Source organism: Scardinius erythrophthalmus (assembly GCF_964197995.2).
Source record: "Scardinius erythrophthalmus genome assembly, chromosome: 15".
In the NCBI taxonomy this organism is placed as follows: domain Eukaryota; kingdom Metazoa; phylum Chordata; class Actinopteri; order Cypriniformes; family Leuciscidae; genus Scardinius; species Scardinius erythrophthalmus.
Genome location: NC_138235.1, coordinates 4,519,016 through 4,541,740, shown reverse-complemented (window position 1 = coordinate 4,541,740; position 22,725 = coordinate 4,519,016). Strand labels below are relative to the sequence as shown.

General features: G+C 39.0%; 2 protein-coding genes across 2 annotated transcripts; both read left to right on the top strand.

Annotated features, from left to right (window-relative positions):
- Positions 1 to 78: 78 nt before the first annotated feature.
- Positions 79 to 13,255, top strand: LOC308702967 (mitochondrial carnitine/acylcarnitine carrier protein). Its single transcript, XM_081386163.1, has 9 exons — positions 79 to 307; positions 933 to 1,007; positions 1,992 to 2,119; positions 2,327 to 2,417; positions 6,079 to 6,196; positions 7,557 to 7,629; positions 7,703 to 7,812; positions 11,075 to 11,196; positions 12,776 to 13,255. Exons 1-9 carry the CDS (start codon positions 194 to 196, stop codon positions 12,836 to 12,838), a joined length of 894 nt encoding a protein of 297 aa, XP_081242289.1. The 5' UTR covers positions 79 to 193; the 3' UTR covers positions 12,839 to 13,255.
- A 3,165-nt stretch (positions 13,256 to 16,420) lies between these two features.
- Positions 16,421 to 21,315, top strand: tafazzin (tafazzin, phospholipid-lysophospholipid transacylase). Its single transcript, XM_081386095.1, has 11 exons — positions 16,421 to 16,485; positions 16,925 to 17,060; positions 17,160 to 17,288; positions 17,367 to 17,412; positions 17,510 to 17,595; positions 18,902 to 18,982; positions 19,066 to 19,107; positions 19,185 to 19,247; positions 19,808 to 19,860; positions 19,951 to 20,028; positions 20,117 to 21,315. Exons 2-11 carry the CDS (start codon positions 16,952 to 16,954, stop codon positions 20,216 to 20,218), a joined length of 789 nt encoding a protein of 262 aa, XP_081242221.1. The 5' UTR covers positions 16,421 to 16,485; positions 16,925 to 16,951; the 3' UTR covers positions 20,219 to 21,315.
- The last annotated feature ends 1,410 nt before the right edge of the window (positions 21,316 to 22,725 follow it).

Genomic DNA, 22,725 nt, shown 5'->3' with positions numbered 1-22,725 from the left:
TATTTATTCTACGTGCAATTCATACCAATTGCCGTTAGAGGAGGCAAGTGTAAAGGCTGACAGATGTTCTGCAAGCTCAGGGAAACAGTGGTGAAGTCCACTGAAAGCAGATGATCAATGAAGAGAGCGCTCAGACACTAGAGGAGTAGCTGGGGGAATATTATTGAATATTATATTCTGTAGTATAGTTGTAATGATGGATACCGTCGAGTCCGACAGAAGGGTTTCTCCTCTGAAGAACTTCGTGGCTGGAGGGGTGGGTGGGCTCTGTCTCTTATTCGCTGGACACCCGCTGGACACTATCAAGGTAAAACTTCCCCAAGAATAACAAGAGTCATCAAATAACAGAGCACAATTAAGAGGGACATATATTGACAAGGGTGTCATTTATAAAGTCATATTTTTATCTGCTTTAACATGATTTTAGTAGGAGCTTTGGGGTGATACATTTGGCATGCATCTAGACAAACATAATAATGCATAATAGTGCTATTCTGCTACTATAATATGTGAATAGAAGATCAGAATAGATCACAATTATTGTGCAACATTAATTCAGTTCTGGTTTATGACAGAATTCACTCAGCTGCCAAATATTTACAGACTTAAGAATAGTGCATGAATGCATTTTACTGGGTTTCTCTTCTCAGTTCCTTCAGTAAATGATTGCTCAGCAGTTTTAGAGTGGTTAATGTTTCGAGGACAGATGAAGTAACACGGTCACACATTTGTGACAGTGGTGATATGTTATCCAAAGACACAGAGAGAGCGAATAACACAGATAACGCCAGCTTTTACTGACATAGGGCTGTATCAGTGTTTATTAGACCACGCTTTATCTCGAATTGTTCTCAAGACTCCCTCTAGATAAATGTGTCTTTCTTCACAGTGCTGCGGGTTATGTCATGTTTTCAGTATTCATGTTTCCACAGGTCCGTCTGCAAACTCAGGGAAGTGTTGTCTACAGAGGAACATTTGACTGCCTCCGAAAGACTGTTTTCAGAGAGGTAGTAGCTTTCTGTAAGCTAATGCTTTTGGACAAGCACACAGAAAGTGTCCCCACTGATATGACAGATCATCTGAGAAACTAACAACACTGACAGAGTTTTGTTACAAGAACGTTCTCCTAATATTCAGTGTTGGTCTCAATATCAATGCAGAAATGTTTTCTGAAAACACCTGCAAAGGCTGAAAAAAAAGTTACTTAACATAAGTAAAGGGTCAAGAGCCCAACTAAAGCAAACCATGATAGTAACGTCAAACGAAACAGTCATTCATCAACATCTAAACCTCTGTTAATTCTCAATAAGAACTTCTGTAGACGTCTGACAGAAATAAAGTCAGTCTGGTTATAAGTGAAGCTGGTAACGCTGTTTGTGGAGTTGTTTAATCAGATCTTGAGAGATGTCATGTCTTCTTTTATCTTCAGTTCATCTAAGACTGTGGCTGAAGAAAGTTGTAGTTTGTGTTCTTATTTCTCTTTCTTTCAGTGCTTGTTCACAGCAGGTGTTTGAGTGATTGAAAGAATGTTTCAGGAACATCATACTAACCTTCAACATTAACATTCAGGAAACTGGACATTTCTATGTTCCTGGAATGTTACAAATCAACTTTACTAGAATGTTTAATTGTTAATCAAAATTAAGTTGAAAGAACGTTTGAGGAACATCATACCTTCTAAAACACGTTCCTCTAACGTCAAGAAAACTGGACATTTTTTACGCTCCCAGAACCAACACTGAATTAGTGAAAAAGGTCTATAAATGTAATAATTAATACATTTATTCCAGTCATGACAACTCTCTGGATAAATCTTTAGTGTGTCATATTTGTATATCACAAGTGAAATATGAATTAAATACTTTGATTGGATGCACAACCTTTGACGTCAACAACAAAGGATATGAGCAGTGAATTTAAAAGCACATATTTATATTGCTAACTTGCTCACATAAACTTCTCTTTCTTTTACCCTGTTTTACTGTCTGCAGGGGGTATTGGGCCTGTATAAAGGGATGGGTGCTCCGCTAGCTGGTGTCACCCCGATGATGGCACTGAATTTCTTTGGCTTTGGGCTGGGAAAGGAACTTCTGCAGCGGGACCCCACCGTACCAATCACGTTAGTACAGCAGAGACACGGGACGTTTGTCATTTAAAATGATGTCAAGTCTGTGCTGAATATGTCACATTTAACACGCTCAGTTTCCATGATGTGTCTGAAGGTACAATTTGTAGTCTTAATAAAAGCTCATGTGTGTTCATCTTCATGTAGCTGAAGACAGCAGCAGGTGAACAGATGTGTTTCTCGTGGCTTTATCTCTGTCAGGTACACACAGATCTGCTTGGCAGGGATGCTGGCAGGAGTGTTCACCACTGTGATCGTGGCTCCTGGAGAGAGAATCAAGTGTTTACTTCAGGCAGGGCACAATACTGACACACACACACACACACACACACTACTGTCATAAATACACCTGTATCCATTGTATGGACACCATTATTATGGTAATAAGAAGACTCATGAATGAAGCCTAACCTATTTACTATAGCAACATACTGTATAGCTCACTCGACTTTCATTAAGAAAAGCACAAGACTATAACAGAAAAAAACTGTTCTTGCGAACCAAAACACTGTAAATTTAGGTTACGTTAGTAACCGAGTCACTCCCTTTCGAGCGGTCACTCGTATTCACATCACATCGAACCAGTCCATTCACGTCGTGATATGTTCAAGCCGAACGACATGTTCTATGGCCCAGATGGCGGAGGGCTAATGCGTGCCCTGAAGAGGGTTCAGAGATTGGTAGGAACCTCTAAGAGTAATGGTGGGCCGGGCTCTTCAGAGGCCAGCTCCAACTATACAGAGAGGATATGTGCCTGTAGCGCAGGGACTTCCAGGTTATAAAATCTGGCGAAGGTGGACGGCGAGGACCAGCCGGCTGCCGCACACATATCGCCAATAGACACCGCACTGGACCACGCCCAGGAGGAGGCCATGCCTCTGGTGGAGTGTGCACTGATGCCAATGGGGCATTGAAGGCCCATTGAAGCGTAAGCTGAAGCGATAGCATCTACTATCCCTCAGGATAATCTTTGCTTCGTGACCGGAAGCCCTTTGGTGCGGCCATCGAAGCTTACGAAGAGCTGTTCCAACTGTCTGAACTGTGCGGAGCGCTCTATATACGCTCTTAGAGCAGTTGTAATTGTTGCTCGTCTTCTGACGTGGGATGAGCAGAAAGCGAAACTACTTGTGCATTGAACGAGTCGAAAGCACTTTGGGCATGTAGTCATGCCTTGAGGACGACTTTAGAGTCACCTGATCCAAACTCAACGCAGGAAGCGCTAACAGAGAGCGCTTGAAGGTCGCCTACTCGCTTGACTGATGCTAAGGCTAGCAGGAGTGCAATCTTGAGCGAGAGTGGCTTCAATCAATTTGGCCGACTAGCGCATCGAATGGAGGCCCTTTAAGGGCTCTGAGGACCATAGATAGGTCACAGGAGGTTGAGCCTCCTCGCCCCTTCAGAAAGCGAACAATCAAGTCGCTTTTATCCAACGATTTGCCGGCCACTGGAGCATGGAAAGCTGCAATGGCCGCCATGTAGACTTTGAGCGTGGAGGGGGTGCGACTTGCATCCAATAAGTCTTGTAGAAATGACAGTACCAGCGGTACTTCGCATAATGCAGGGTCCTGACTCCGGGCTGAGCACCAGCTGGAGAAGACGGACCACTTAAGGGCATAGGGGCGTCTCGTGGACAGGGCTCTAGCCTCACAAATGGTGCTTAGGTCTCTCTCTGGGAGGCCTGTAAGCGTCGAGGGGCCACACATGGAGGGCCCATAGTTTGGGACGGGGTGCCAAATCGTCCTGTTCGTCTGGGAAAGGAGGTCTTTCCTCAGGGCTATCGCCATGGGGCTGCTGTCAGCAGCTGAATCAGCTCGAGGAACCAAGGTTGGGTCCGCCAGAGAGGGGCCACTAGAAGGACTACGTGTCCGCCCTCCCTGATCCGTTTGATGACCTGAGGGAGAAGCGTGACCGGGGGAAAAGCGTAAAGGAGGAGGCTGGGCCATTTGTGGGCCAGCGCATCCCTGACCTTTGAGAAGAATATTGGGCAGTGAGAGTTGTCTTCGGAGGCGACGAGGTCGATCTCTGCCCTCCCGAAAATACTCTAGATCATTTGAACCGTCTGGGGATGAAAGGTCCATTCCCCTGGGGACACATGACCCTGGTTCAGTTTGCCCGGCACGTGCATTTCTCTCAGCGATCGCAGGTTGAGTTGTGCCCATTAGCTGAGGCTTCTGGCTAGCCTGTACAGAGGTCTCGACCTGAGTCCGCCTTGGCAGTTTATGTAGGACACTACTGTCGTGCTGTCCGATCGGACTAAGACAGGGTGACCTGTCAGGTGTGGTAGGAAGGTTTTGAGGGCCAGCAAAACCGCCATAATTTCTAGGCAGTTGATATGCAGCCGTTTCTCCGTTCTCGTCCGGTTTTCCCTCGCACAGAGCACCCCAACCCGTGTTGAATGTGTCTGTGGTGACTACCATCCTCCGTGAGAACGCCCCCAAGCTTACCCCGGACTCGTAAAAGCTGGGGTCTCTCCAAGGGGCCGTGACTCTGATGCAGCCGTGGTCCACCTTGACATGAAGGTGGCCTGAGCGCCACGCTCGGGAAGAGACCTGGGGTGTCAGCCAGTACTGCAAGGGGCGCATTTGCAGCAGACCCAGCGGAAGTACTGCAGTTGCGGAGGCCATGAGGCCTAGCATCCTTTGAAAGGTTCTGAGGGGGCAACGGGCCCCTACTCTGAAAGAGGTAGCGAGCTGCTGAATAGTCTTTGAAAGTAAGCGGGGGGGGGTGGGGGGGTGTACTTGCGCGAGGATTTGTTTCAGGGTTAGCATCTTGAATGGCTTGACATCTCGCCACGCGTTAGATCAGCTGGCTTGAAGAGCTGTGCCGCTGCTGGGCTCTGTTTCGTTGGCGAGGAAGGCTCTCTGGAGTTATCTGCGAAGTCCAAAGATCGTCGCTGAAGGAGATTAAATCTGAATCATATGGCGAAATGAGCTGCTTTTATAGGCAGGTGCCCCGCCCCTTCTGGCGGGCTGTGCGCTCCGATCGGCGGGCTGTGCAACGATTGGTTCGCGTCGTTACGCCACTCCACCACATGGCTCGGCAGTAGCACTGTGTTATTTTATACAAGGCTTCAGTAATTGGAGAATAGCAGTTTTCCCCATCGCGTCTAGCAGATGCAATACGAGTCACCGTTCGAAAGGGAACAGCCTTTATTAAACTCAAATATTCAGGAAAACACTCGAATTAACTCCGGAGACATAAACCACACATGAACGAGAACCGAAAAGCAGTGCGTCACGTTTTGTCTGTGTTTTGGTGTCATGTTCAAGGACTAGTTTGTTTCTCTTTGTTTCCTGTGTTCCATATGTTGTCCCTGGTTGTCATGGTAATTCATTGTCTGATTGGTTAGAGTACACCTGCCCACATTAGTTCTGTTGTTCATCTGTAAATAATGCACTCTGTTTCAGTCTGTGTTATACACGCTGTTAGGTGGTACACATGCTTCTTCTCTTTGGATTACTGTTATGTTTGGATAATGCTGTCTTGTTTTTGTTAAATAAACTTTTAAGATCCTCTACTCCTCATCATCATTATCATCATCATCTGTCCGTGACACAATGACAAAAACACAGGAGTATACATATATACACACGATACAAATAAAGGAAACTAGATAGAGGAACAGGTGTACATAATCAATTAATCAAAGAGTAACTGTTGAAACACACTAGGGAGTAATAATGAGTACCAAGGAAACTAAACAGAGTGGGGAAACAGGAACTAAAGGAAACTGGGCAAAATTCTAAACCAAACAAAACCCGTTACAGAAACGTGATCAGTAAATTTAGTTAAATAAAGTAAATTTCAGTAAATGTCTGTGAAATCACATTGGACCTAGTCACAAGAGGGAACATTTATAAATCTCTTGAAACTTCAAAACAAAGTAGAAAAAAAAATGATTTACAGTACAAGTACAATTTTGTATTTATTTGACGATTGCATGTGTGTTTTAGACCCAGTCCTCAGCCTGTCAGCTGAAGTACACTGGACCAGTGGATTGTGGACTCAGACTTTATAAGGAAAAGGGAATTTGCAGTGTCTACAAGGGCACTGTTCTTACTCTAATCAGAGGTGTGTGTGTGTGTGTGTATACTGTACTGCACCGTATGTGTGTGTTCTTCAGATGACATCATTTAGTCCCTGACCTGTAAACTAAGATTAACAGGTGTCCTCTATGGATGCTGCTCAGTGACACACACATTGCTTGGCGAACCAGTTTGTCATGCCATAGCCGTTACTATGTTGTGTATTTTATCAGAATAGCAACCTTTACAAAAAAATGAAGTATACTTCAAGTTAATTTTAATTTAGTATGTATACTAATATCAAGGTACTAGTTGTAAAGTCTCTTTTTTTCCAAGTATACTTAACAGTAGTAAACTTTGAGTACACAACTAATTTACAACTACGTTTTTTGTTTTTACTGCGACTGAATTCAATTCACATTTATTTGAATAGCGCTTTTCACAATACACATCGTTTCAAAGCAGCTTTACAGAAAATGCATGAGTCCACATTACAATTTAGAGTGATCTGTTATCAGAGATGACTTTCTTAGTTATGTATTTCAGAAATGAACATATATAAATCACACAGTTAGCTAATAATGTATTAATTTAAACAATATAACAATTTAAGGCAGAAACAATACATCATGTCTGGACCACAAGTAAACTTATACTGATAGTTTACGAGTCAAATACGTGTAGCACATTTTTTAGTTTATGAAAGTACACTTTGAAGTATACTCTCTGTAAACTACTATTTTAGTAGTTTTATACTGCAAGTATACTTGTAAGTTACACTTAAGTAAGTTATCTTAACATCATAATTATAGTTTACTGTTTATATTTTATTTTTGTGCATTAAGAATACTACTATGTTCCTATTTAGGTATTAATTTTTATACTTGAAATATACCTTTACTTGTACTTTAAGTAGATTTGAAGTAAATTCCATTGCACACTAGCAGTGGACTAGCCTACGCAAAAAAATCACATACTCAGAATTATGAACATATCTGTTGTCTTTATAAATCAATATTTTAAAACAAATCTATTATATGCCAAAGCATGCAAATTTATAAAACTGTTTTTTAAAACTGTTTTAAAAAAAGTATATTTAATAGGCTACTCAATCAAAAGTGTAAACACAAGCCAAGTATACTTAGAATACTCAATTATACTTTTAAGTATATCTGATCAAGAGATTGAGTACAAGTGCAGGCCAAATATACTTTTCTGTCAGTATATGTGTAATTGTAAGTATACTTCTGAGAAGTACATACAAAATAGACTGAAAGTAAACTTTCTTATTTTTAGTTTAAAAGAAGTATTCTAAAAGCACACTTGAATAAACTTATTTTTGTAAGGGAATGTGATCAAGATGATTGTGATAAACACTAATATATTTTTCTTTTTGATTTATTTAGATGTGCCCTCAAATGGTATATACTTTCTAACATATGACTTCTTAAAACACTACCTGACCCCTGATGGAGAGAGGTAAGAGTCAGTTTGTTGTCCTGGCTATAAATAATATCTAGATTTATAGCTAATATTCTCAGATTTCCCCCAGTGTTCATCATCTCAGCACGTCCAGAGTTCTTCTCGCGGGGGGGATTGCTGGCATGGTAAACTGGCTGATCGCTCTGCCTGCGGATGTGCTGAAGTCAAACTATCAAACCGGTACACAACAAACATCTCTTCTGAATATGTCAATGTCAGAGTTGGGAGGGTCACTTTAAAAAAGTATTCTGTTACAGTTACAAATGACTTCATAAAACAAGCATTCAGTAATGTAATCCAAGCTCCACAATATGGAAGTACTGTAATCTGATTACTTTTGGATTCCTTCAAGGTCACATATGAAAATAAAGTCAAGTAAAAAGCAATATTTAGGAGAACGATTGCCATGCACCAGTGGGGGAATCACGCGAGTACCAGCTGTCAGTTAGAGAGATGCAGATCAGTTCTAACATCAACCGGATCTACTGTTAAAAATAAACCTTTGATTTTCTCTGATTTACATAATGATTATAATTCTCAGTGTTAAGCGCAAAGATATGGTAACATATTACACTGAAGTAGGATGCTTTTAAATTAACATTTAGTTCTATAAAAGTAAAAGTTCTTCTTTGGCCAAATTGCATTTCCTTTATAGCCTAAACACAGGCTTTGTTTAACTAACAACAGTTTCTGTTGTCTAACACTGGAACCAGTCTGGCCGTTCTCCTCTGACCTCTGACCTCAAGGTGTTTTCTCCTGACGATCACTGGATATTTACTGTTCTTCAGACCATTCTCTGTAAGCTAGAGATGGTTGTGTGTGAAAATCCCAGTAGATCAGCAGTTTCTGGAATACAACACACATGCCACGTTCAAAGTCACTGAAATCTTCTTCTTCCTCGTTCTGATGCTCAGTTTGAGCTCCAGCAGATCGCCTCCATCATCTCTACATGCCTGAAGCATTGAGCTGAAGCTGCCACGTGATTGGCTGATTAGATATTTGCATTAACAGCAGATGAACAGGTGTACTGTACCTAATAAAGTGGCAGTGAGTGTAGCGATAAATGCATAATAATAAATGATGTTACCCTTAATTAATTAGCAAGAATGCGGTTTTGAACACATTTTTTTAGAATTGCTCAATAATGGTATTTAGTTACAGTTTTTTTGTTCGCTTTGGTACTATTTTCACAAGTTAGGTGTACATTTTCCAAACTCTTAGTGCTAATATCACAACAGATCATCAAAAGTGCACTTTTTTCAAACATTTCATTATGTTTTCAATTGTGTTAGTACAATACACAAAATCACAAAGTATCCTCTCCACAACACAAAATAAGTGTTTCATCTACATAAATGTTTCATTCACAGTAACTGCCTTTCATAAAGCTCTTACTACCAAACTTTTGATTTGCATCTCTTCTTGTTCAGTTAAATACATTTGTCTATTATTTAATCCAACTGATCTTAATGGTTAATCAATGAATCATTTGGTACACCTATAGATATTGATTCTATATACAGTTATAATATAATAGATATTGATTCTATATACAGTTATAATATAATAGATATTGATTCTATATACAGTTATAATATAATAGATATTGATTCTATATACAGTTTCTATAGAACTTGTTTGTAATTTCTGATATGGAAAACCAAATGTAATGAATTATTTTTACATAAGTGATTTATAGATAATAACCTCCATCATGTTCAAAGAGTGTGAACACGCATGTGTGTGTGTGTGTGTGTGTGTGTGTGTGTGTGTGTGTGTGTGTGTGTGTGTGTGTGTGTGTGTGTGTGTGTGTGTGTGTGTGTGTGTGTGTGTGTGTGTGTGTGTGTGTGTGTGTGTGTGTGTGTGTGTGTGTGTGTGTGAGAGAGAGAGAGAAAGATACAGAGAAATTTGCCATTTGTGCAAATACTGTAAAGCAGAATAGAGTATAAGGGAGAGGAGACAGTCAATGACTGTAAAACATCAGATTGATCAGAGATGCATCAGTAGAAGGGAGACAGACGGCATCAAATACAGCATTTTACATTACAGTATGTATGCTATGTGATACTGTAAACATGGTAGAGACATGGTAGTTAGATTACTGTAACTCAACCTTCATCTGTAAAGGTCCACTACAGTATATTCAGTCAAATAGTCAACATCATTTACTGTATTCATTGCCAGCAAACTCTGTTCTAGCACAAAACATCATGGCTGAGCTTCATCACACCTTTTGATAACACACTGGATAGATACTATTACAAACATTATGGATTAAATTACATAAGTTAGGTTATGCATGTGTATTTTCTAATGTGGCATAGCCTGTATTACTGTAATTAATTCAGCAACAACGGTGATTTGAAACATGTCTCTTGCATTGTTTGCTGTTGAATGAGCTGATTGTTAAAAGTACTAAATTGAAAGAAGATCATACTGTTGTGTTTCTGTGATTAAACCAAATGTTCTCATTACATATTACAATAATCTTGTGTTTGAAACAACGATTATGTGGACTGAAAACATGTGCAACTGACTGAAAGCATTACATCAGGTTTTGAAAGAATGACTAGCTGTGTTACTAGTGTGATCAGTTTGGATTTTTGTACTAAGAGTTTTGAAAATGTACACCTTACTTGTGAAAATAGTACCAAAGCGAATAAAAAAAACTGTAATTGTTAACCAATTGCAACATTAATATAACTTTTATTTTACGTTTTGGTGAGACATTTTTTAAAAAATATAAATTTGACTTTATTTAAAGGTTATATTTTTGCGAATACTTTGAATGGAAGAATTTTTGAACTCCGATTTGCTCATAATTACCAAGGGTGCCTAGCCTGGCAAGCTAGACCTACATCAAGATGTTAGGTCTGGAAACTCACCATAGTCACGGCTCAATCCGAGGGGCGGGATAAACGGCTGTCTTTCAAATTCCCTCTGCACGCAATAGGACAGCGCTTCAACCAACCAGAGCGTTTTCCCTACAGCGGAGCTAGTTGATAGATTCAACTTTTGCCATATCTGGCCGGCAAAACGACGAACACATCTTCCTTTTTTTAAGAATGACTTAAGTGCCGTTCTTTGCTCTTTTCTCAAAGAAAAACTTAACTCCAAGTCCTCCAGAGTCGCGGCCAAAGCCGATTCGAAAGACCGTTGTTCTCCATCAGCAGCCGCCATTCTTTGTTTTCAAGTAGCAGCCAGGTAACCGCCGCAACTCTGTCGTCATATATTAAGCCCTCCCCCGCCTACTCTATACACAACGTGATTGGCCTGACCCAATCTGGGTTTTTGCAGCGAGAAGGTTTATTGAGAGTTGCTAGACTACCCTGGCTGCGAAATACATTTTGCTGCCGCTAGGGTGCGTCTAGATTTCTAGGCTAAAGGGTGCCAATATTAGAGCTTTAAATGTGGACACTGTCCTGTGGTCTCTGTCCCACAGCCACAGACGGGCGTTACCGGGGTTTAGGAGACGTGCTGAGAACACTGTTACGGGACGAAGGAGCTCGCGCTCTCTACAAAGGCTTGAGCGCAGTCATGTTACGAGCATTTCCAGCTAATGCGGTGAGAAAACACACTCATGCAAAACATTTGACTATATCAGCACTTCATTTGGAGTTGGTTGGTGAGACGATTCGAATTTTATGGATTTCTGAATGAACAGATCTCAGTTGGTATCAGTGGAGATAAAAACAATAACATAGAGAGGAATATGCTGCCTTAACAGGCTTCGTTTATTGTAGACCAATTACAGCAGACTGGGCCATCGGACCAGCCAGAGTCTCAGAAAGGAGGAGTTTAGAGAGACCGAACCGTCTATGCAATCATTTCAGGCAAGAGGAGAGGTGATGCTGCCATGCATATTCATTCAAAACAAAAATGTCTATAAAGTTCCAGCTTTGGGCACTTGTGATGTATATACAGAACCTGCTTCTGCATTTCAGTCACAGCGGGACGTTCCAGTGCTTAAACTGCCTTAATGCACTAAAACATTGAGATTAAAGGGGTGGTTGATTATGATTTCACTTTTCTAACTTTAGTTAGTGTGTAATGTTGCTGTTTGAGCATAAACAACATCTGCAAAGTCACAAAGTTCAAAGCAAAGGGAGATATTTGCTTTTAAAGAAATTACTTTTTAAGGACTACAACAAACAGCTGGTAGAGACTACAATGAGCTTCTTTACGTGTTAGTGACATCACTAATCCTAGAATTTACATACACCCCGCCCCCTGAACACGATTTATAGATTATCAAGACAGAATATGCTAATTAATGACTTGAAGATAGTAAACTCGACTAGCCATTCAAAAATGTCCTGTTGCTTCTACATGTTGTCACTTCTTCTTGAGTCTCTCCACCTCTGAGTTGTTGAAGCTCCGCCCCCTGAGCAGCAGCTAATTTGCATTAAAGGGACAGACAAGAACGGTGTGTTTTTGCTCACCCTCAAAAAGTGACAGTTTTAACATGCTATATAAAAATATCTGTGGGGTATTTGAGCTAAAACTTCACACACACACACACACACACTCTGGGGACATCAGATACTTATTTTACATGTTGTGGCAATATGCCATTATAGGACCACTTTAAAAGATTCAGTCCACACCTTATTGACGACAGGCAAGCAGAATATGAACACAATGTGCCAAATGGTTAAGCTTTTTACTTTATAATAGTGTTCTATGGAAAAAAAAAGTTAACATTTAATTTCCAGGTTCATCTGGTTGCCTGTACATATTTAATCAATAAGGTGTATTTTGAATTTGGCCTTTTCATATCACTTTCTCACTACATTAGTACTTAGTACAAACGTGGTAAAAGTGGCTGGCGGGCAGTGGCTTTACTTCACGTGAAAACTATGAATTATGAGAAAATTAAAGTGTATTTTGACATTGTATGTATGTACATAAACCTATTGTAGGAAACCTTTAAAATAGCGTGATAGGGGTCAGATGATCATCTAGGCAGAAATCCTGACCTTTCCAATTGTTCACAAACATTTTCTCACAACATTTTGTAATGGGCCAGTGATACATTTTTAATTTTACAGTTGTTATTCGAGGGACACAGAATGCTAAAATGAGTGTCGATATGCTCTGAAAGGTTCTGCTTTTAATAGTGTTATGCTCTGTGTGTTTTTAGGCTTGTTTTCTAGGTTTTGAGGTTGCGCTAAAGTGCCTAAACTACATCGCTCCAGACTGGTGACTTCACAATGACAACTGACGAGGGTTATTTTAATTATTAAAATACATTGTTTTTATATAGCATGTTTTCTGACAGCCTTTAAGGGGCAGAAAGACAAATGCACAGGTTTATCTTTTCCTTGCCATGTAATTTATAACAGATGACAGATGTTGTGCCTTTACAGTCAAGTGCCTTACATTTCTAAGACGCTCTCTTACAGTATGCCATGTCTATTACTTGAATGTATGTATGTATCATGAATGTTATCTTATTATGTAAATTATTTGCAATTTAATAATAACAATACTGTTTAATTTACAACTGACAGTGTTTGAATTGACTGGATGTTTAAAATTTGTTTTTGCATTAAAACCATGTAATCTCACATGAGATTAATTTCTACTTGTATGTGTAAAAATAAAATGAATTCTATAGACCTATTACTTAATATCCAAACCACAACCTTTGCACACAACAAACATTCATTCTTATATGGTAGTTAGTTGGCCACCTTGCAAACATCCTACAGAATTAGTCAATTACAGGCCGATCTCGAATCTACCTTCTCTGTCAAAGATATTAGAAAAAGCAGTATCTTCACAACTATGTTCCTCTTTAGAGAGAAATGATATCTGGAGGATTTCCAGTCAGGATTTAGACCGTACCATAGTACCGAAACAGCTCTCGTTAGAGTCACAAATGATTTGCTCTTATCATGCGATCGTGGTTGTATCTCTCTATTAGTGTTACTCGATCTTAGTGCTGTATTTGACACCATCGACCACAACATTCTTTTAAATAGACTCGAAAATTATGTTGGCATTAGTGGAATTGCACTAGCATGGTTTAAATCATACTTATCTGACCGTTATCAGTTTGTAGCAGTAAATGAAGAGATGTCTCATCGATCACAAGTTCAGTATGGCGTACCACAAGGCTCAGTACTAGGACCGCTGCTGTTCACTCTGTACATGCTACCATTAGGAGATATCATTAGGAAACATGGCATTAGCTTTCACTGTTATGCCGACGATACTCAGCTCTATATTTCTTCAAAACCTAACGAAACTTACCAATTCACAAAATTAACGGAATGCATAGCGGATATAAAAAATTGGATGACTTGTAATTTCCTACTAATAAATTCTGAAAAAACAGAGTTTCTAATTATTGGACAAAAACTTCCTCACGTAATAATCTAGAATACTGTCTAACACTCGATGGCTGCTCTGTTAAGTCTCCGTCGTCGGTTAGGAACCTGGGTGTGTGTGTGTGTGCTCTTTGATACCAATCTTTCATTTGAAAGTCACGTGTCTAGTATCTGTAAAACTGCATTTTTACTTCTTAAAAATATATCTAAATTATTTTGTATATTTTTAGCCATTTTATTCTTCTTTATTGTAAGAAAACAATTATTATGAATTCATATGAAAATGGTGGCCTACGTTTTGGGGATTTTGAAACGTTAAATAATACATTTAAAGTAAATTTTAAGAAACTAAGTCAGACTGTTAGAAATGCTTACTGCATTTGAACCTTTATCCACTCCCATATGCTTTCCAACCTTTCTAATATACATTTTCTTCTTAATTGTAATTATAATGTTGACAAAATACCAGTCAAATTATCTGAATTTCATCGCCAGGCCTTTTTATCATGGTCCTTGATATTCAAGCACAACTTTTCTCCACATAAGTATTATTTATGGAACAATAAGGATATATTATAGAAACACAAATCATTATTTTTGAAATATTGGTTTGATAATGGCATCATATTGGTGGATCAGTTATTTAATTTAAATGGTTTTCTTTTCACTTACAGTGATTATTAGATTCCTGTAACACCAGGGGACGTTTTTGATGCAATATCTCCTATAATTATGACCGCCGCTAGCGAAAGCGGTCATATAGGGATTGTCAAAGTTTTTTTTTTTTTTTTTTTCGTCACCTTACTGAATTTTTCGTCAACGATACCAGGGACACCGAAGCACCGGGGAACATGAAATTTGGTGGGCATGTAGCCCCACTAGACTTCTAAGGAAAAATTTCGTTTGGTCCCCGGGGGCCACTCCCCCCCCGGGCTGGGCCCCCCAAACCCAGAAAAATGCAGTTTTTCCTAAATAACTACCTGAACCGTGGCAACGAGGATGAAGAAATTTTTATGGTATGTTGCTCTTAAGGGCCCACATCAACCTAGCCCATAATCACTCATTTGTGATTTGCGCCCCTCCCATAAAAAATGAAAATGCAATATTATTCTGCTTTAATCGCCCCTATCTTCAGTGGAGATGTTCAGAACTGCACCATATTTCATGTGTATGATTAACTTGACATCCTCTGGGGGTATCCTCTGCTAAGTTTTGTAGAATTTCATCCATGGGGGGGTATAAAATAAATTCATTTATGTGCACATTTAGTGACTGTACACTCATCGGCCTGTAGATGGTGCTGTTGAGCGAAGGGTTGCTGGTTTAGGATGATACTGTCACACACACACATGCAGGAATACAAAGAAACGCAAGCATGCACACACACTGACATCCACACGCACAGACACACACCCATACACACACATACAAATCCACATGCACAGACACACACACACAAACACACACGCGCACACACATGTACGCAGGCACACATACACGCACAGACACACACACACACACACACACACACACACACACACACACACACACACAGACACACACATACACAAACACACACACATACACACAGACATGCACATACTACTACTTTTTTTAGGTATATACATAAACACGCAATACAGCCAAATTACTCCACGTCATTTATTTTTGTGGAAAGCCAGTGCAGGCCTGAGCGGCGGTCATATTTTGTACCGCCCTGCGGTACATCTAGTTAATATTCAACAATAAAATAAAATAATTAATAATAATAATTAATATTCAACAATGGTCCCCACCTACTATAGTAAGTGCTTATGTAGATAACATTTGTTTTTCCCTTAACTCACGAAACATAAGAGCATTATTTCAAAGAAACAATGTGTCTCTGCCTTATACTCATGGAATCAATTGACAGACAATACTGTGTTTCTGATTTTACCACAAAGAACATTTATGGCCAATTTGTGTCGTTTTGGAAACATTTACTATGTGGTCTTTTTGGAGAACTATAGAGACAAGCACAGTCAGGTTTATATAATACATTTTATTATTTTAATAGCAAAATTCCATATTCACAAATGTACATTTTCCTGTAAAAAAAAAAAAACCTGTTTTACATCATTTAAGAAAGAAATGGAGCTTTATATTGACTCAGTTCGATGTTCTATGAAAATTATTGAAAATGTGTAAATGTGTTTGTAGATCCTCCCTGCAGTGCAAGTTGTGCAACTCTTGTGTTTCGTTTGTTGTAGCCTATTTTCTTGTATACTGTAGTATTTGTAAAATACTCTTCTTTTCTGTTAATAAAAATAAATAAAATAAAATAAGTGCCCTTCAGTTAGTCCTGCGACACTATTTTCGTCCTCCTAACCTAATACTAATATGTTAGAATAGATCCCTCAAGGCAAAGGAAACCATTAACGTCTACAAAACTACACCTCCCACAATCCCTCACGGTGGAATAGTGTTTCCGGTTCCGCTACATTTCTGCGGCCATCGGCTGACGGGACAGAAGAAGGTGGGAAGATTACAACTAACCTTACATTTTACAATAAACCAACCTCACGTAACAATTAACTTTGTTATTACAGAAAATCTCAAAACAATGTCCCACACCCATAACTATACTCAGTGCTGTTATCTTGTTTACATTACACGTTTCAGTTTAAAATGAGGAAGTTTCTCATGTTTTGACATCTGTAGCATTCAGCATTCATTTATGTCATATTTTGTCGCTGTGTTTTGTGTATTCTCTATTACTACACACACTATTTCTCAATATTATGTAATTAACGGCTGCCAGGCTGCTCCTGTATTTTTATTTGGACATATGCTTAAACAGATCTCTCCCAAAATGATAACATGCCACATGTGAAGCGAACATACACTCAGCATTTGAACTGCACAGACATGTACATTCCTGACAGCTGTTAAAGCTGTGTGTTGTGTCGTGTCAGTGAGTGTGTGTGTGTGAATGCTGAGAGATGCCCTTGGAGGTGGCATGGCCCTTCCCACAGTGCCCTCGGCTGGGCTGGAGGGTCTCCAGCAGGGTCATCACGGGGATGGTGGGCTCCTACAGTTACCTCTGGACCAGTGAGGCCAATGTTTCAGCATACTCGTATTTCAATAACGTGTGCTATGAACTTACGGCAGATGTACCTGATGACTTTCTCTGAATTTGCCTGACACTAGAGTATTTCAACTCTCTGATGGTGCACAACCCGGATGTTTTGCTGGACCTGGTGGACGAGCGTCCTCGGGACACACCGCTCATCACCCTGTGCAATCACCAGTCCTGCATGGATGACCCACACCTCTGGGGTAGGCCGACCTCGGATCGCTGTATCGTAGAGTGCACTCGCCTGCAGGAAACTGAGATGCAGTTGTGGTGTTTTTCAGGAGTCCTGAAGCTCCGGCAGCTGTGGAACTTTAACAGGATGAGATGGTGTGTGTGAATGAAGGCCGAATCTGGAGACTCATGGAAAGGTGTTGTCAGATCATATCATGTCGTGTGGTGTGTGTGTGTGTGTGTGTGTGTCCAGGGCACCTGCTGCCTCTGATATCTGTTTCACGAGAGAGTTTCACTCCAGCTTCTTCAGCAGAGGGAAGTGTGTGCCTGTTGTTCGAGGTAAACTCATCTAATGACACATTTGATCATTTCTGCAGTCTGCTTTTATTTCACACAGGTTTTATACAAAAAACATTTTTTATACTAAATCAAAATTCAGTCAATAATGCATTTTTAGTGTTTTTTTAGAGTATAGTTTTCATTTAAAAAATATGCCTTTTATAACTCATAAAATATATTTTTATTATAATTGCAAACTTTCTTTGTTTAATGTCTTTTAATTAAATCAATAATACTAAATGTTAAATAAAAGAAGGGAAAAAATCTTTTAATTTTAAATTTCTAGATGAACTAGAGGCCGTTTCTGTTCAATCATCCATAACCTCAAACAGGCAAGGCAAGTGGATTTATATAGCACAAGTCATACACTATGGCAATTCAAAGTGCTTTACAGAGAGAGGAATAAAAATAATCAGAAAATAAAAGCAAGGATAAGGAAATAAGAGGATTCTACATGAAATAGCAGATTAGAGAACATGGAAATGAAAGAAAATTTTCAGTGGCAGACAATTTCTACAAATCTACAATCAACTTTGGTAGCACTTTACAATAAGGTCTCATTTGTTAACATTACTAAATGCATTTATTAACACATCATCTTACTAGACATGTCAATTAGTAGAACGTGTGTATGATTCGGTATCTCAGTTGATATGACTCTTGTCAAGCTCTTATTTCTGAGAGACGCACAGGCAACAACGCAGATATTTGATTTGAGAGTGCGCTGCGCTCATTTCATTGACAGTCATTCGTGTATCATATCGTACGTTAAATATATAAATTAGTAGAACACGTGTGTGATGTTAAGATCATTGTGCTCGCTTCATTCATTCACTTCACACACTCATTACAGCAGAGTGACTTTAGACTTGTATAAAGCTATAATATTCTGCTATCACAAGAAGTGTCCGATCAATATATTTATCCTGTTATTCTGTCAAATTAGTTTTTTTTTTTTTTTGAAGCCATGATCTGCCTTTCCACATGCTAGTCTGAAACGTTTGACTGCTGTAAAAGCAATATGGCTTGTATTGGAGGCAGGCCCTGTGTTCAGAAGCAGTCGGCTTGGAAGAGATCGTAAAGAGTAAGAGTAAGCTTAATCTTATCAGTGCAATACGATTAGAAGAAGAGTCATTTATCTCTACCTAATTGCTATTAACTGACAGTCAGATATGATAAATCACAAATACATGCTAATAGTACAGTTCTCAGTGCTTTTTAAAGCCAGTTTATATAGAAGACACTCGAGTTGATCAGGGTTTTAAGGTATTGTAAATGAAACGGCCCAACTGTCCTCTGTTTTCAGGAGATGGAGTCTATCAGAAAGGAATGGATTTCCTGTTGGAAAAGCTGAATCAAGGGGATTGGGTACACATATTTCCAGAGGGTACTGACACTTTTAACCTTCATATTTGTTTAGTATACGACTTTCTTAATGTCTTAGGAAATATGGTACGTTTTCTCCTCCAGGTAAAGTGAACATGACTGGAGACTTCATGAGGATAAAATGGGGTAAGATTTACGCTCCAATAAGAGCCTCTTGTTTCAGCCTTATGTTTAGTTAAGTAAATCCTTTTGTTTCTGAACAGGAATTGGACGTTTGATTGCAGAGTGCTCTCTTCACCCAATCATTTTACCCATGTGGCATCTAGGTGAGTTATGCACGCACAAGTTCAAGGGCCAGATTTACTAAACCAGTCAAATTAGCGTGAGGGTGCAACTCCACAGAAGCGCAGATGGGAGAGGAAAGGTCCTCAATGATCTACTGACGACGCGCAAATTAAAGAACAGACGCAGTCAAATCATTTGCATAATGACCAACGCAATCTGCCAAGAGCAGCGCAAGTTAGCGTCGGGATCATGGGTAACACAGGTGAAAATGCAGACTGTGAATCCCAGCCAAAGAAGCCACAGTACATTGAAAAGTTCATATATATATATATGTTCTTATATATAACGTCTTCCTCTGGCTTTCCAAAGAATTGAAAGGGAAACTTCTACAAATGCATATGTAATAAGGTCAGCCGCAAAAGTAACCCTGTCCACGCCTTTTCAACGCTAGTTTTACACTGCGTGTCTTTAGTAAATCCTGACAGTAGTGGAGCGAGCTGTCGGTCAATCTGGCCCTCAGTGGCGTGAGTGGCTACCATAGCACATGACTTCATCAATGCATATCTGAGCTATTCCTTACTTGTGGCCCTTTGTTCTTCAGGTCTGAATGATGTCCTGCCAAATCAAGCTCCTTACATTCCTCGAGTGGGAAAGGTTAATACACATTTTCCTTGTGTGATGTCATACCGCTGATCTTCCATTGTCACACAGTTTTGACCCTGAGTGTTCTTCCGTTCTGTGCAGCGAATAACCGTTCTCATTGGAAAACCCTTCACTGTCAGACATCTGGTGGACGCGCTGAGAGCTGAAAACACCAGTCCGGTAGGTGGTCATGTGACAGTGAGATGTGAGTGATGTGTGTGTCAAACTGATAGTCTTGCAGTTGAGAGCAACATTGGTTTCCTTACAGATGGAAATGCGGAAAACCGTGACAGACTTTGTTCAAGGGGAGTTTCTCGGTCTGAAAGCCCAGGCTGAAGCTCTTCATCACAGGATACAGAACTGCACATAACGGCGAGGAACTCGTCTCGGGAGACATCACCCTTCAGCTGACCCTGGCCTTACACCTCAAGAGCAGAGGACACACACCGAGAGGTGCACGGCATCTTTGTAAGGAGTGTGATGTCCGTGATGAAGAGGTGAATGAGTGGACAGTCCGATATGAGCTGATATGAGCTTTTGTTGTTGTGAATGAGTTGTGACTCAAGCCATGTTCAAGACCTCAGGACACACACAGTGTGTGACCGCCTGGAAATGCCTTTAGACTGCGGAGCACAATATGTTGCATCCTCCCAGAGTCGTTGATTTCTACTTAGTTCTACACAATACTTTACCCTTCAGAGTGTTGAAAGTAGCTCTTTTACTAGTAACGCATGTCAGTGAGTCATTTGTGTTAAATTTCTTGAATATCTGAACATGTTCAATTTGTTTGCATGCTCATTTGTCATAGCTGGATCAGTAATTGTCATGACAGACATATTAACAATGTTAAATTCTTGATTTACTGTGGGAATGCTGAAGGATTTAGTCAATCTTTTTAATGACAGATTGAGAATTTCGAGATGACAGTAATGGCCGTTAAGAGTTTTAATATTTGGTGCAGTATTTGACTGTACATGCTCTGTAAATACTGACTGTGAACACAGAAGTTATTTCACAATGCACTTATGCATCTTATTTGCCTAAATCATGATGGAATGATGGTTGATCAGAAGCATGTGAAAGGTGATCAAATTTTGTTTAATACATTTTAGGGATAAATAGATAATAGATAAATAGAGATGAAAGGTGATAAATGTGACTGGACTAAAGATGTTCACATTTCTTTGTATAGCGCTTTTCATAATACACATCATTTCAAAGCAGCTTTACAGAAAATGCATGAGTCCACATTACAGTTTAGAGTGATCTGTCATCAGAGGCATTGATATTATTTTGCCATACTGCATTTTTTCTTTGTGACGCAAGAGCGCTGTGTCCTTTGTAAATGAAATGTGTCTGGCTTCCGGTTTCATCAGTGAAGGTTTCATGAAGTCTCGCACATTCACAGGAAAATATCTTACTTCTGTGTTGCAAAATAAGAAATAAACTGTATATTCTTATATTATATTATATTATATTATATTAATTATATTATATAGAGAATTGTTTTCAAATCATCTGACTGCTGAAAATATGTAAGTATAAGTGTGCAGGTCATTGAACTCAAAATGAGAGAACTGATAAAATCCATAAATGTCATATTAAAAAAATATATAATCTCAAAACAACATACAGACAGTAACAAATAACATCAAAAACAAACAGATATGAAAAAAGGAGAAGGGGGAATAAATTAGACAATACGCTGAGTTTGGGACCAGGGATTATGCTGAAATTATATGACACATATGATAAGGAACATATATGATAATATTCTGTTGTTTTGGTTATTATTCTATAGATAAGTTTATACAAATGTAAGTCATTACACTGGAAAATAATAACATATAATACATGCTATTTGTTCTTCAAAGTGGTGCTGTTGTTGATGGTAATGATTAATCGCTGTTATAACATACAGTATAGCAAGTGTTCTTTTAGTTACAAGAGTTCAAAATCCTGAAATAACGCTTTGAATAAATTTCATCTAACCTTATTAAATATGTATGTCATCTTTAATGTTAAAATCTTACATTTACTCAGCCTAGTGTCATTTAATTTGTTACCAATTAAATCTGCATCAACCAAAGCCATTTTTACACTGCAGCGCTTCACTTAATGCTCGGTATATTAATGGAATTAAACTCAGAATATTGCCTAAAACAAAAGGTTTGACTGCTGCATATTTACACTGTAGTGAAGCACAGACCAGCATCAATTTCAATGTAAATGTATTCGCTTGCGAAAAAAAACCCTCACGTGACTCAACAAATCATGTGACTGAATAACCAGCGAATGACCAATCTCGTATTTCAAAATGTGAACTATTGTCTTTCGAATATTGAATTAATTACTTGGGCATAAAAGTGTCTTTCAGTTTAAATATGGTTCTTACAGAAATTAATTTAAATCCCATTAAAGACGTGATTAAAAAGAAGTTCAATTCTTGTCTCTCCCTGGTCAGGTTTTTAATCAAAATGTGTTGTTTATTTCCTCGTGTTCTTCTACCGATTTCCTGAGTTCATCATGCTAGACTGTTAAAATATTACTAGTCTTATGTGTTGCTTACGACACACTACAAAAAGGATGTTCTAGTAAGAAATAAGATTAGTGATGGGAGTCTTTGAGTTGTTGACCATGTGTTAAAAGTAAATTGGTTAAAAAGTTTAATAAAAAACAGACTCTAAAGGAAATATCTTTTATTTATAAAGTAGATTTTGGGGCTTCAATAAAAGACTCTGTTGAAAGGAGAGCAAATCTCCTATTTCTCTGTGTAACACTTCTATTTCAATTGAAGGAATTTAGATTACTGTGTTGACTAATTCAATAACCACTTTGTTCACTATCATATCAACAGAAGATATATTCCAGCATCTT